This window comes from Sinocyclocheilus grahami, unplaced genomic scaffold (assembly GCF_001515645.1).
Source record: "Sinocyclocheilus grahami isolate Dianchi unplaced genomic scaffold, SAMN03320097.WGS_v1.1 scaffold1417.1, whole genome shotgun sequence".
Lineage (NCBI taxonomy): Eukaryota > Metazoa > Chordata > Actinopteri > Cypriniformes > Cyprinidae > Sinocyclocheilus > Sinocyclocheilus grahami.
The window spans coordinates 157,927-171,425 of NW_015506596.1; the positions used below are offsets into that span (position 1 = coordinate 157,927).

Below are 13,499 nucleotides of genomic sequence, written 5' to 3' on the forward strand. Positions count from 1 at the left end.
TGCACACTACTTAGTGGGACTTTGTTTTCGAGTGCTGGAATCATTTGTGCATGTGCTGTTATCCATATAGCAGAGCTCCAGCACAAAGATTTTACATTAGACATCAAACGGTGACCAAAAACGTGTACCAAAATTGTACTGATAGCATGTGTTTTGCTGCAAGTAAATCCTATTTATTGTAGTCTAGTTGGTATTTTCTTCTACTTTGTGGGGTTTTTTTATTGTTTGTGAGGATGCTTATATTTTACTTTGTCAATTACGCTCTATTATTAAGGTTTTATGACTAGCATTTGGTTTTGTTTTTCCTTGCTGTACGTAGTCCATAATAACCTAAGACAACCAGTTGGGAAGCACTGCTCTTAATGATGAAATACTGGACACTACCTCAAGTTGATTGACCAATAGCTTCCCCTTCCTGTTGATCTCCATTATGAGATTGCAGATAGATTTTTTAATTTCATTAGTCACAGTCTTGCGGTTTTCATCCACCTGCTGAAGACTGACAAGAACAGGAAAAATATGCCATAAAAATAAATAAAATGTGTTTTTACATACTACACATCTTAACATTTTGACACTTTTCCCACTGCACTTGTCATTTCTGGGTAAGTCATTTTAATATCGATTACATTGGAAAATAAATATTTCCAGTGAAATATCTTGGAGTCGAGCATTGCTAGAAAAATGTGTATTCACTATACATTCACTATAGCAGGGTTTCCTGAACCCATTAGATGTCTAACCAAAATTGTACTGATAGCATGTGTTTTGCTGCAAGTAAATCCTATTTATTGTAGTCTAGTTGGTATTTTCTTCTACTTTGTGTTTTTTTTTTATTGTTTGTGAGGATGCTTATATTTTACTTTGTCAATTACGCTCTATTATTAAGGTTTTATGACTAGCATTTGGTTTTGTTTTTCCTTGCTGTACGTAGTCCATAATAACCTAAGACAACCAGTTGGGAAGCACTGCTCTTGATGATGAAATACTGGACACTACCTCAAGTTGATTGACCAATAGCTTCCCCTTCCTGTTGATCTCCATTATGAGATTGCAGATAGATTTTTTAATTTCATTAGTCACAGTCTTGCGGTTTTCATCCACCTGCTGAAGACTGACAAGAACAGGAAAAATATGCCATAAAAATAAATAAAATGTGTTTTTACATACTACACATCTTAACATTTTGACACTTTTCCCACTGCACTTGTCATTTCTGGGTAAGTCATTTTAATATCGATTACATTGGAAAATCTAGTCACAACTTCTTGCTACTGGGGTTCCTCAAGGCTCAGTGCTTGGACCACTTCTCTTCTCCATCTACATGTCATCATTAGGATCTGTCATTCAGAAGCATGGCTCTTCCTATCATTGCTATGCTGATGACACTCAACTCTACTTCTTATTGTAACCAGATGATCCGACAGTAGCTGTTCTCCTGACCAGTCAATGCACTTACCTATTCTATTAGTTTTAGTCTAATTTAAAAGAATAAAAAAAAACCTTGCTATGTGTACTGTGCTAGACTGAGACTTGTCAAAGCACTTGTATACGGTTTCTTTCTTGTTGGTCTGATTGCTTCTATTGTTCTCATTTGCAATGTGTCTGCTAAATGATTAAATGAAAATATATGGGAGATGCATATTAAGCAGACACTTGTGACCGAATTCTTTTTTTGTCCACTCAGTTAAGCCCTCTGGCAAACTGAAACCAAGGAAACAGAATGTTGGTTACGCATATAACCACGGTTCTATGACTGACAGAAGACTTTTAGGCAGACATTTATTGATATACATGTCATTAAGTTCACATATTGAAAGCTTTTATATTGAGCTCTTAAAAATGAAAAGGACATTCAGGTGTGTCACTGAGATATGCCATCTGGTGATCTAGAACCATGGTTATATGCAACTGTCCCACTTTAAAACCTCTTTGAAATTAAGTAAACAAGTTTTTCTAATAATATATGCTAGGAGACAATAGGTAGGTCAATCTAGACATTTTTATTTAAAGGCACAGAAGGCTCACAGCTGCACCTCAGTGTTTACAGATGATGTGGTTGGGGAAACTATTAGTACTTTCAAAATCTGTCCAAATGTTTACTTTAACATTGTAAAAGTAAGTAAAAAAAAAACTAAAATCCAAAAAAAAAGCACTTACCACAGCCATTATTATTCATTATACATTCATAAAACATTAATATTGAATATTGTACACTTTTCTGACTCACTGTTGCAATTGATAGCTTGAAAAGAAAAAAGTACAGTATTGGATTTTTTTCCCTATAAAGAATTTAGCAAGCAAACAACAATTTTTATTTTTTGCCTTTTTAAAGTCTGGATAGTGGTAAATCAGCAAGTTGAAGAGAAAAGACAAAATCTACAAGGAGTTTAAATGTTCTAGATGGATTTTAATGTTGCATTTTTAAGAAAGATACAGAAGATATGAATGCCAGAAGAATGAGACTGTATAAGAATGACACAAGCCCATTGATTACAAGTACAAAGGTCTTTGGACATGTAGATGCTTGATGAAATTGTAAATAAGTTATTAAATAATAAAGAATTTCCTTTTTTTTTTCTTGGACGTAAAATAAAACTAGGATTTTAAAGATTCTACATGCACAACACCTTGCCAAAAGAAAAAAAGTGCTAACATATCAGATTGTTAGGGAAATGAATCAGTGCATGTGTGTTTTATAAGACTGGACATTATTGTTTGGTACCTATTTGTAATAATTTGTGAATATTTTCAACAGGTCAATCTGGCATCTTTTGGCCCCTAAAGTCTGCCGGCAAAGGATGGACTTACAAATCAACCCTTTCAATAAGGAACAAACTGTTAAAGAAATGGCTTGACAGAGCTGTAGAGCAGTCGCAGGTGAGTGTAGCTGTGGGAAGTGGCAGTTCTTACACAGAGGAGGGCGAAAGAGGCCGTTATCAGTCCCAGGTATGGTAAAAGGGGGTAAGTGTGTTTAACCGGAAGTACAACAGCCTCCGGCGGGCATGGCAGTCTGGGGCTCGTCGTCGACAATCTGTACGCCTCTCCGGGCTGTGCTTGTGTGACTCGTGCCGTTCCCCCTTGACCTCTCCTCTGCCTGAGCTGTCTCCATCATGCCTACAGATGCCAGTGAAAATGACAAAAATTAAAGACAGATAAGTAATGAACTATAAAATAAAAAATACAAAAAATGTAATGAACTTTATGAAGTAGTGTTACATGACGCTCATATGACTGTGTGAGACAGGGTTTTAAAAACCTCCTTGGTTCTGTCAAACGTAGGACTCTTATCCATTTAGTTTATGAAACCGACACCTTTCAATTAAAAGAGTCAATAACCTTTTTTGGAAAGACAATTATTGAGGAAAAAAAACAAAGTCGTCGTCTACATTTATTTTTTGACAAAAGCTTTTTTTTTTTTTTTTACACCTTTTTTAAGCAAAGTTTACAACACCGCTGTGAAATTTTACTGGTGATTTGATGCATGAAATCCTGACAAATAGTTCTGGAGATTTAAAGGGGTCATATGATGCGATTTCAAGTTTTCCTTTCTCTTTGGCAGAATAAAAACAAAAAAGCTCCAGGTTTGCTGTGCTTGTTTGTAGGTCTGCACAATTTGGGCAAATATCAATATCAATCATTATCAATAACTATAAAATAATAATAATAATACTAAATAAAATATTTAAAAAAATACTTATAATATTTCACTGTTAAGTGTATTTAAGAAAAATATCATATAATATTTTACAGTACAATTGTGACATTACGTTTTCAAACATTAAACCAATGAGCTTGTATTTGGGCATACAACAGCTGATTTATAAGCACTTCTCATTAACATGGGAAGAAATTTGGCATATGCCGCATTCCCTAATGCACGGTATAAGTCAGATGCTGAGATGAGTTTTGTAGAGCAGCATTTCCTGCGACCTGAGCCGCTCTGAGACACTGAAAACTAGCACTGTCAAACAATTAATCGCATCCAAAATAAAAGATTATTATGTATTTATATATACACACACACACGTATATATTTAAAAAAATGTTTATTTATTAAATACATTTATACATAATTTAAATTATATACACATGTAAATATTTTCAAAATATATACTGTATGTGTGTGTATTTATATATACATAATAAATATACACAAAACACACACATATTATAAAACAAAAACGTTTATTATGGATGCGATTAATCGTTTCACAGCACTACTGAAAACATGAGCTGCTTGTGTGTGAAAGAACAGTGCCATGTTGCACTCTGAAATACACAATTTTGATTAATCATGAAGCCTGTTGTGTTATGGAAAACAGACAGACTGACCGTATACACAGCATTTAAAAATAACGTACGTTTACACAGGTCCAGAAACAGCTCCTCAATGCCTTTGTTTAATTTGGCTGATGTGTGATAGTGTTTTGCCCCCACTGACTCTGCGTATCTGAAAATAAACAAAAACGTTTATTATGGATGCGATTAATCGTTTCACAGCACTACTGAAAACATAATGAGCTGCTTGTGTGTGAAAGAACAGTGCCATGTTGCACTCTGAAATACACAATTTTGATTAATCATGAAGCCTGTTGTGTTATGGAAAACAGACAGACTGACCGTATACACAGCATTTAAAAATAACGTACGTTTACACAGGTCCAGAAACAGCTCCTCAATGCCTTTGTTTAATTTGGCTGATGTGTGATAGTGTTTTGCCCCCACTGACTCTGCGTATCTGAAAAAAGACAAAAAAAAATAATAACCGAGGACATAAAAACAATTTATACAGATTTCCCAAAAAGCACTTAAAAGGTGCTGTAAGCATTCTTTTCTAATATCATTAATAAAATGTCCCTGACAGCTAAAAGATTGGTCAATATTTTTTTCAAAAATGTACATTTTGCTTCACCTAAATGTATGATTGTTTCAGAGATGTTTAGAAAACAGGACATAAATGCTGATTTAAAAAATATTTTTGGAACGAATGTTTGTCTTAGATTAGACAAGAGTAGGCTGATATTAATGCATTTGTATGTAAAGATTGTGGCACTTAATGAAATACATTTTCAAATGCAAGACAGAAAAGATCACCATATTCCTTCCATATACAGTGGTATAACAAGTCTGAACACCTGTTCATGAAATCTGTAAAAACCTGAATCCAGGATGACAGAACTTTTTCCATCTTTAATGCAGAATTAAAACAAACAAAATTCAAGTAACAAACCAATAGAAACTTTTAAGGAAAAACAAGAATGACTTGAATGACCTGACTGCAAGTATGTGGACACCCTTCAACTAAATACTTGGTTGAAACCCCTTTTGCTTTTAATTGTTTCTTTTGAACAACAGTCCATCAACATAGCACATCTTGATTAATCATTTTTTCCCCACTTCCTTGCAAAAGAGCTCCAGATTGATCACATTGCAGGGGGATCTCCCGTGTATAGGCTGTTCAAGGCATTCAAGTTTTTTCAAATGGACTTAGATCTGGGTTCTTACTCCGCAATTCGAAAACATTATTTTTCTTCAGAAGCCATTTGTGTTTATTACCATCAAGCTACCATCAAACTGAAAGATGAAATTCAGTTAATATTATGGCCCAAAGGTTTAATTTGGTTTCATCAGACCATAAACATTTTTGCCATATGGTTTGGGCAAAATTTAGGTGGGCTTTTTTTTGGCTTCCGTCTGGCCACCCTACCCCATAGCCAGATATATGAAAAATAGACTGTTGTAAGCAAGTAATTTTGATTTAAATAATGATATCACATTAATTTAAAAAAAATGGTGTGTATATATCAATCACTTTTACAACTTTACTTTTCAGTGAGAGTTTGCATGTGATTGGCTTATTCCATGCCTCCATTATAAAAGGGTGTGCACACTTCTACAACCAAGTGCATTTAGTTTTTACATTTCTTTCTTTTTTAACATTCATTTTGTTGGTTTCAACATTACTTTAAAGGTTGAGAAAATATCTAACTTTCTGCATTGTTACATCTCAAAAAGAATTAAAAAAACCTTGAACAGGGGTGCATAGACTTTTTATACCCACTTGTGTGGACTGATCTTGTGATTGTTTTAATCATGTGACCAGTCTTTAATGCATGTGATCTTCATACATCCTTAGTCAAAAGTATAATTTACCATATTTAGCCTGAAAGACATTATAGATTATGAATATATAAAACTGCGTGTTTACATTTTTAATATATACAAAACCAAAATACATAAATAAACTGTAGTCATATAAACATTTTGTTGAGTACGATGGCTATGGCTACGTTTACAGGTTGGTTTCAACATTACTTTAAAGGTTGAGAAAATATCTAACTTTCTGCATTGTTACATCTCAAAAAGAATTAAAAAAAAACTTGAACAGGGGTGCATAGACTTTTTATACCCACTTGTGTGGACTGATCTTGTGATTGTTTTAATCATGTGACCAGTCTTTAATGCATGTGATCTTCATACATCCTTAGTCAAAAGTATAATTTACCATATTTAGCCTGAAAGACATTATAGATTATGAATATATAAAACTGCGTGTTTACATTTTTAATATATACAAAACCAAAATACATAAATAAACTGTAGTCATATAAACATTTTGTTGAGTACGATGGCTATGGCTACGTTTACACGACAACGATATAGTCAAAAACGAAAACGTTTTTCCCTTGCGTTTTTAAAAAGTTTCATGTAAACACGACAATGTTTTCAAAACGATTCGCGTTTACACATATCCTCGAAAACGGCCAAAAACGCTGTATTACGTATGCCAGGCCAGTAGTTGGCGCTGGCACCTTGTTAGTAAACAGTACCTGAAGGGAAGTGACGATTATATGACGTACATGATGCGTCTCCGCTGTTGTTGGTTGTAATATTGGTGAAGTAAATCCACACTTTGCCGAAGAAGCGTTAGCAAACTCTTGAGCTGCAACAACAGTACCATATACTCCGCCATTGTTGTGTATGTTTGTTCGTGTTTGCCTTTAAAATCGACACGTACTGCGCATGTCTATACCTAACACGTACTACGCATGCGCAAGACGTCACCGTTTTCAAAGATTCCCGTTTTGGGTGTTTACACGGAAACGACAACGGTGCTGTTTTCAAAAACTTGCACTTTAAAACCCATTTTCAAAAATATGCGTTTTCAGTCCCCAAAAGGCCGTTGTCGTGTAAACGAACAGTCAAAACGCATAAAAAGTTTGCCGTTTTTTGATGAAACCGTAGTGTAAACGGCCCCTATGTCTCAGGATGCTTTGACCAATACAGCCTTTTACAAGCCACATCTGATTACTAATGAACAAACACTGCTGATAGCTTATAATTGAAGCCTATTTATTTATTGGCACAATATGTAAGATTTTTTTTATTAAAATATCCAAAAATCACTAGAACAATTTTATATATTTTGCTTGTGTACTTACATTATCCCAAATGTTTCGAAAAAAGTTTAAATCCAGAGAAATAAGCAATTTTAACTAGTGACACGGACCGTGTCTATAGTGTCATTGTGTCGCCTGCCAATGACGTCATACACCCTCGATTTCCGGTTTTGTTTTGTAGAAAACATAGAAACACCAAAGACGCTTCAATATGCTATGCGTTTTATTAGACATGTGACGCCCGCACAGAGCAGCATTATAACAGAACGTTCAAATGCATCTAGTATGATAAAACAGCGCGCTGCTTACTTCCGCTGCTTTCCGGAAGGAGCGGAAGCGGTCGACTGTGGCATAATAAAAGCTCCGCTGCTCTTGAGCTGTGTGTCGCACTCGTTCAGCGGCCTCGTTTCACTTCGACGGCTTTCAGCCTCACCCTGCCTCATACTACGATGTTAATAAATCTTTAAAACATGAGCTAATCCATGAACATGATTTCTGCCCAAGTCCCATCGGATTGCATCGGCTGTGGGGATGAAGATGACAACTCCCATAGCAATTAGTGATTGGCCGAACACCGCAAGCACTCGTCGGAAATGTAACGCCCCTTACCATAATCGCGAGCTTCATCTTTCAAAATAAATGTAAAGACAGAGCCGGAAAGGGGAACAGAGTCGCGTGACAGACACAGTGATGAAGCTGGTATGTGTTTGCAGTACACAAGCCACGGTTAAGACAGCTGACTCCACTGTGATGTGACCCCCCCCCGCTCACTCTCTCTCGCCTTCTTTCCTTGCGTGAACATTTGGGCGGCATTACGCAAATATTTCCACATAGTGAGGTAGATATGTGGGGGCGTGTTAGAACGAGCCGTTTTAGGGGGGCGTGGCAGAGTCTTAACTTTGATAAAGAATATCTCTTGCAACTTCAGGGATCTTATCTATGCACAATCAGTTTGTAACACTCCAAAGAGAAAGGAAAACTTGAAATCGCATCATATGACCCCTTTAAATAACTAAGGTCACACAATTAACAAGATGCTATAAGACTTTTAAGATTAATACTACTACACAAAAATCTAAAAAAACATTCAGGTGATACATTTTTAAATACATACGTTAAACATCTCTGAATAAAACTAATGTCTATTCGCATTAAAAACAGTACAGTCCAATAAAAAATGTTTAACAGTCATTTACTGTAGTTTGACAAGGAAGGCATAATGGTGGTGGCTCACCTTTTAAAGAAATAACTATGTGTGAGTCTTACATGCCCTAAACAGTGCCTAGTAAAAACAACTTGATCATACCTAGATTTTAAATTAATAAAAAAAAATGTTCTTCTTATACTAGGATTTATTTCATGTAACTTACTTCCATGGCATTCATCCCATTCCATCTGCCACATGTTATTCATTAAAGAGTTTATAAATCTTAGGGTAGAATTTGACACTCCTCCTTGACGTCTGCTTTCTCATTACCAGACAAGCTATCAACTTTAGCTAACATAATTTTAATTATGGGATGGTGAAGATTAAGAAATTTAGTTATTGTCCATTTTCTATATTTTCCAAGGCCAGGAGTAAAGCACGAGCTTCAAGCTGTAAAAATAGAACTTTGTCCTGGGATTCGCATGCCATGACACTGATATCTAATTACTGCTGTGTCGGTCAATTTGCATGTACAAAACCACACATTAAACAGAAAGACAAGGTTTCTTTCATATGGTCTGTTATCCACAATGCAAATTTTTAAATCCTGTAAAAACATGAGAAGTACATACCCCTCTGCTTCCTCCACTGAAACATGTCGGTCTTTTTCCAGGTCAATTTTATTGCCTAAAAAAAGATCTTATAGTAAATATTCACAGCAGATAACCATAAATATTAGACCAAAATAGTTCAATCGATATGAAGTCAAGCTAGCTTTATTGACTTTATACAATACAGATTGTTTCAAAGCTGCTTAAAAGTAAAAAAACAAAAACAATTAATGATGCAAACTTTATTAAATATAAGACAAATCCAAACTCTGCTGTATAGCAGCTCTAATAAAAAGGATTTCAAGTAAATCCTTTTTAAGGTTGTGCAATCAAGTTATAACTGACAAAATATTTGAAAGATTAGATTAAAATTACATTCCCATAACTGTAAATCCATTTCTGTGAGTTTCCCAGGCTATTACTATTTTCAAATTCTCTCATATTTTCTACAACCAGGGCAACCCTGTAACATGTTTATATCTATTTGGCTAGAGGCCAAAACTACAGGGGAAAATAAAAAAAAGGCTAGACCAAATAAATAAGCAACAAACGTGTTAAGACACAAAACATGTTAATAAATGATGAATGTTACTCACCTACTATACATAAACAGATCTCATTCCCCAACATTTTCCTTAACTCTTTTACCCAGTTCTTCACCTGTCAAGAAAACAAAAGTTAGTCCGATATATACAGCAAGAACAAATAATGAATCATATTTACCGCATTTATCTAAAAGCTACAGCAATGCCATTGAAGAACCAGTTTTGGTTCCCCCAAGAACCTTTCAGTGAACAGTTCTTAAAAGAACCCTTTTTTCTTAGTGTGAAGAACATTTTAATAATCTAAAGAACCTTTGTTCCTCGACTGTAAAGAACCTTTAGTGGAATGAAAAGGTTTCACGGATGGTAAAGGTTCTTTGTGAAAGCATTGATGCCAATAAAGAACATTTATTTTTAAGAGTGTATTGCGTTGTGGAGCACTATAGAGAACTTGACAGTTGATTTAACACATTTATCGTTGGTTCTCATATATTTATTAATTGATTTTGGACTTTAAGGCCCAATACCAATTCTACCCCTTAGTCCTTCCCCTTTCCCCTACCCCTCCGTTTTATAGAACAGTAATTAAAGAATCTAATGCACACCAGCATGTGTGTGTATTGTAGGAGCTAGACGGCGTATGATGACGTGTGACGTATAGTAGTGGTGTCCCAATTCTTAGGGGAATATTTTCACCCCTACCCCTTGACACTCTGTTTCAAGGGACAAGGGGTAGGCGGAGGGGTAGGGGAAGGGGTATAAAATAGAATTGGGATTGGGCCTTAATGTATACGTAAGTGAAGAAAACATTCACCTTCTGAAAGGAGTCCTCATCTGTGACGTCGTACACCAATAGTGCGCCATTGGAATCTCTGTAGTAGATGGGTCCAAGGGCATGAAAACGCTCCTGACCAGCAGTGTCCTGTGATAAAAATAAACACATACTCAATATATAAAGAAACCGCAACTAACAGGTCAGATAACAGAAACTTGAACTGAGAAAACACTCTTTATCCCCTGAACTAAAAATGTTGCTGCTGCTGGCTCACTGCTGAAACATTCTCAGAAATACAGGAATTAAAATACATGCTACTGCTAGGTAAAGTAGGAAGAAACCTTTTATAGCAGACCTAGACATGTGGTGCTGAGGTGGAGGAGGGCTAAAAAGTACTGAACTGTGGTCAGTTGCATAAAAGGCTTAGACAAGTCTTACAAGTTAGTCATGGAATATTTTTTTTCTTTAGAGACTGATTGGCTTGTCTTGCCAGCTTGGAAGAACCAATCAACCAGCATTTTTTCAACACATTCTATAGGCAACTGACTGGATAAATTCTTGTCAGGAACTTGGAAGTAAAGCACAAATCTGACACTTTGAGCATTCTTGTGTTTGACTCCCTTGATTCTAAAGTCAATAAACAATTTAAACTCAATGTAAAAGCAAAACGGTCCTCATTTACTTTTTAATACATGTTCTAGGTTTGAGTGTGAATAATTTACTTGCATGTCATTGCAAAGAAAGTAATTCATATTTTATTAAAGCATAACATAGTTAAAACATAATATATAGTTAAAATAAAATATAATTTGCTTCGCTTCACATCTTCCCTATACAGCTGACATTCCCTCCAATCACTGGGCTCCATTTTCTGGTAACGGCCACTTTTAACAATCCACTCAAACTAATATCTTTGAAACCACAAGCTGAGTCCAACTTTCTCATTAAATAAGTGAAACAGGATGTGAAAGGCACCAGATTTCATGCTGCTGTAAGAAAGCAACCCACCAACTATTGAAAACGAGCTGTTAATTCTCACAGATCAGTAACATCTATTCAAAACAAAGACTTTACTTAATCTTTTATTCAAGATCAACCTCTACACAAATGCTACTGTGTGACTCACCCATATAGCCAGATTCACTCTCTTTCCTGTGATGTTGAGCTTTTTTGTGAGGAACGATGCCTGCAAACAAAGGCATAAGCACATAAATTGGTATTAATTAATTAGATTCAAGTCTGTTTACATTTCAAACTTCGAAAATCTTTTTTGGTGTGCCATTTACCGCCATAGTCATCTAAAGGCAAACATAGCAGTTCAGACACCCTACTGTAATGTTTAAAAACATATACAAGCATGTGTAATATTTCGTTTGGAAATGATATCATACATTACATGTTACATGCCTTGAAAAAGTTCATTGATAACACATAACAGGTTTCACAGTGTCACAACAAGGCCACAGGAGCCTTTTCTGTATGTTTTATAGTCTTACACAGTAACATGGATGAACTATTATGAGTCCATCCTCATTCTAAACGTAACCACACTGATGAAAACGTTGATGGACTTCCATTATATTTAATGTTGGGTTTATAATGCAGACATTTCAAAACAAAAAATACATACTAATGTAAAACAGCTCTCTTGCTTGTGTCATACTGCTTATTTAAGGGGAAAGTTCAACCAAAAGTGAAAATTCTGTCAGAATTAATTTACCCTCATGTTGTACTAAACCTTTAAAACTTTTTTTTTCTTCTGCAGAACACAAATTAAGATTTTGCAGAATGTTGGTAACCGAACAGTTTTAGTTTCCACTGAAAAAAGAAAGTCATACAGGTTTGGAACGATATGAGGGCGAGTAAACGATCAAAGAAAATGGGGTGAACTAACCCAGTAAATATAAATTTTAGTTATATAAAATAAATGCACATCTGTTATCAATGCAATTATTTACTCCATTGATAATAGTTATGTTTCTTGAGCATAAAATCTGCATATAAGAATGATTTCTGAAGGATCATGTGACACTCACTGGAGTAATGCTGCTGAAAATTTAGCTTGGCCATCACAGGAACAAATTACATTCATAACATATTAATATAGAAAACTGTTATAATAAATGTTAATAATATCATACATAAATATTGCTTCCCTGTGTTTTTTAGCCAAATAAAGTCAGCCTTGCTGAGCAACCCCAAACTTTTGAACAGTGGTGTACTGTATCCGATTTATCACAAGGCTTTTTTAATAAAGATGTCATCATGGCTTTGATTATTCAAGCATGTTTTTACAATGATGTGTGACATGGATTTTTTTTATGCGTGTTGTTAATTATGTGTTATGGCAATGAGACAAAATGTTGAAATGGATAAACCATAAACTAAAGCTAACTTGTAGTCAAATAACTGTGGACGTACTTAGTAATGATATCAAATCCAAACATTTATAACATTTTCTGATCTTCATTCTATTACTTCTCATCCATTATTAGCAAATATCGGTGATAACAGTACCTTGTGTACACATCACAAACGAATTAAAGGCTTTGGTTCCTATGTAAAAGAGAAAATTACAAAGTAGAAAATAGAGGTCGACCGATGTATCGGTTTTGCCAATTAATCGGCACCGATAGTTGATTGCTGGAACTATCGGTTATCGTCAAAAATCCCTGCCGATAGTTTTCCCGGGTTGCGTCCATTGCTGGAGCGGCTGAGAAGGGTCTGCTGTCATTATACAGTGCGAGAGCGGCCTCTAGTGGTTGAAATCACTGACAGCAAGTGCTATTTGTTTAGACACGTGATACTGCACGCTGAACAGAGCGGGAAACGTCAGACGCGGATTTAAATGCAGCCGACAGCAAATCCTGCTGCGCCACAGAGGACCATTCACATAGTTTTCCTTTAAATTACATTATATTGGTCCCGAATCGTTGTTAATGTACATAATGAATTGTGTATTTTCAGCAAAACGTTTGTCTTTCTGTGGCTCTAATAAAGTCTGTGTGCTTCATTTATAGA

At 35.4% G+C, this 13,499-nt stretch overlaps 1 protein-coding gene across 1 annotated transcript in view; it reads right to left on the reverse strand.

Moving 5' to 3' along the window:
- Positions 1 to 2,389: 2,389 nt before the first annotated feature.
- The window catches only part of rab21 (RAB21, member RAS oncogene family), a 13,015-nt gene continuing 1,905 nt past the window's right edge, over positions 2,390 to 13,499 (reverse strand). The window contains exons 2-7 of the mRNA XM_016256315.1: positions 11,605 to 11,664; positions 10,518 to 10,625; positions 9,758 to 9,821; positions 9,183 to 9,237; positions 4,653 to 4,741; positions 2,390 to 3,117 (exon numbers count right to left, since the gene is read on the reverse strand). Coding sequence (XP_016111801.1) covers positions 2,975 to 3,117; positions 4,653 to 4,741; positions 9,183 to 9,237; positions 9,758 to 9,821; positions 10,518 to 10,625; positions 11,605 to 11,664 — 519 coding nt within the window. The 3' untranslated portion in view covers positions 2,390 to 2,974. The remainder of the gene's footprint in view (positions 3,118 to 4,652; positions 4,742 to 9,182; positions 9,238 to 9,757; positions 9,822 to 10,517; positions 10,626 to 11,604; positions 11,665 to 13,499) is intronic.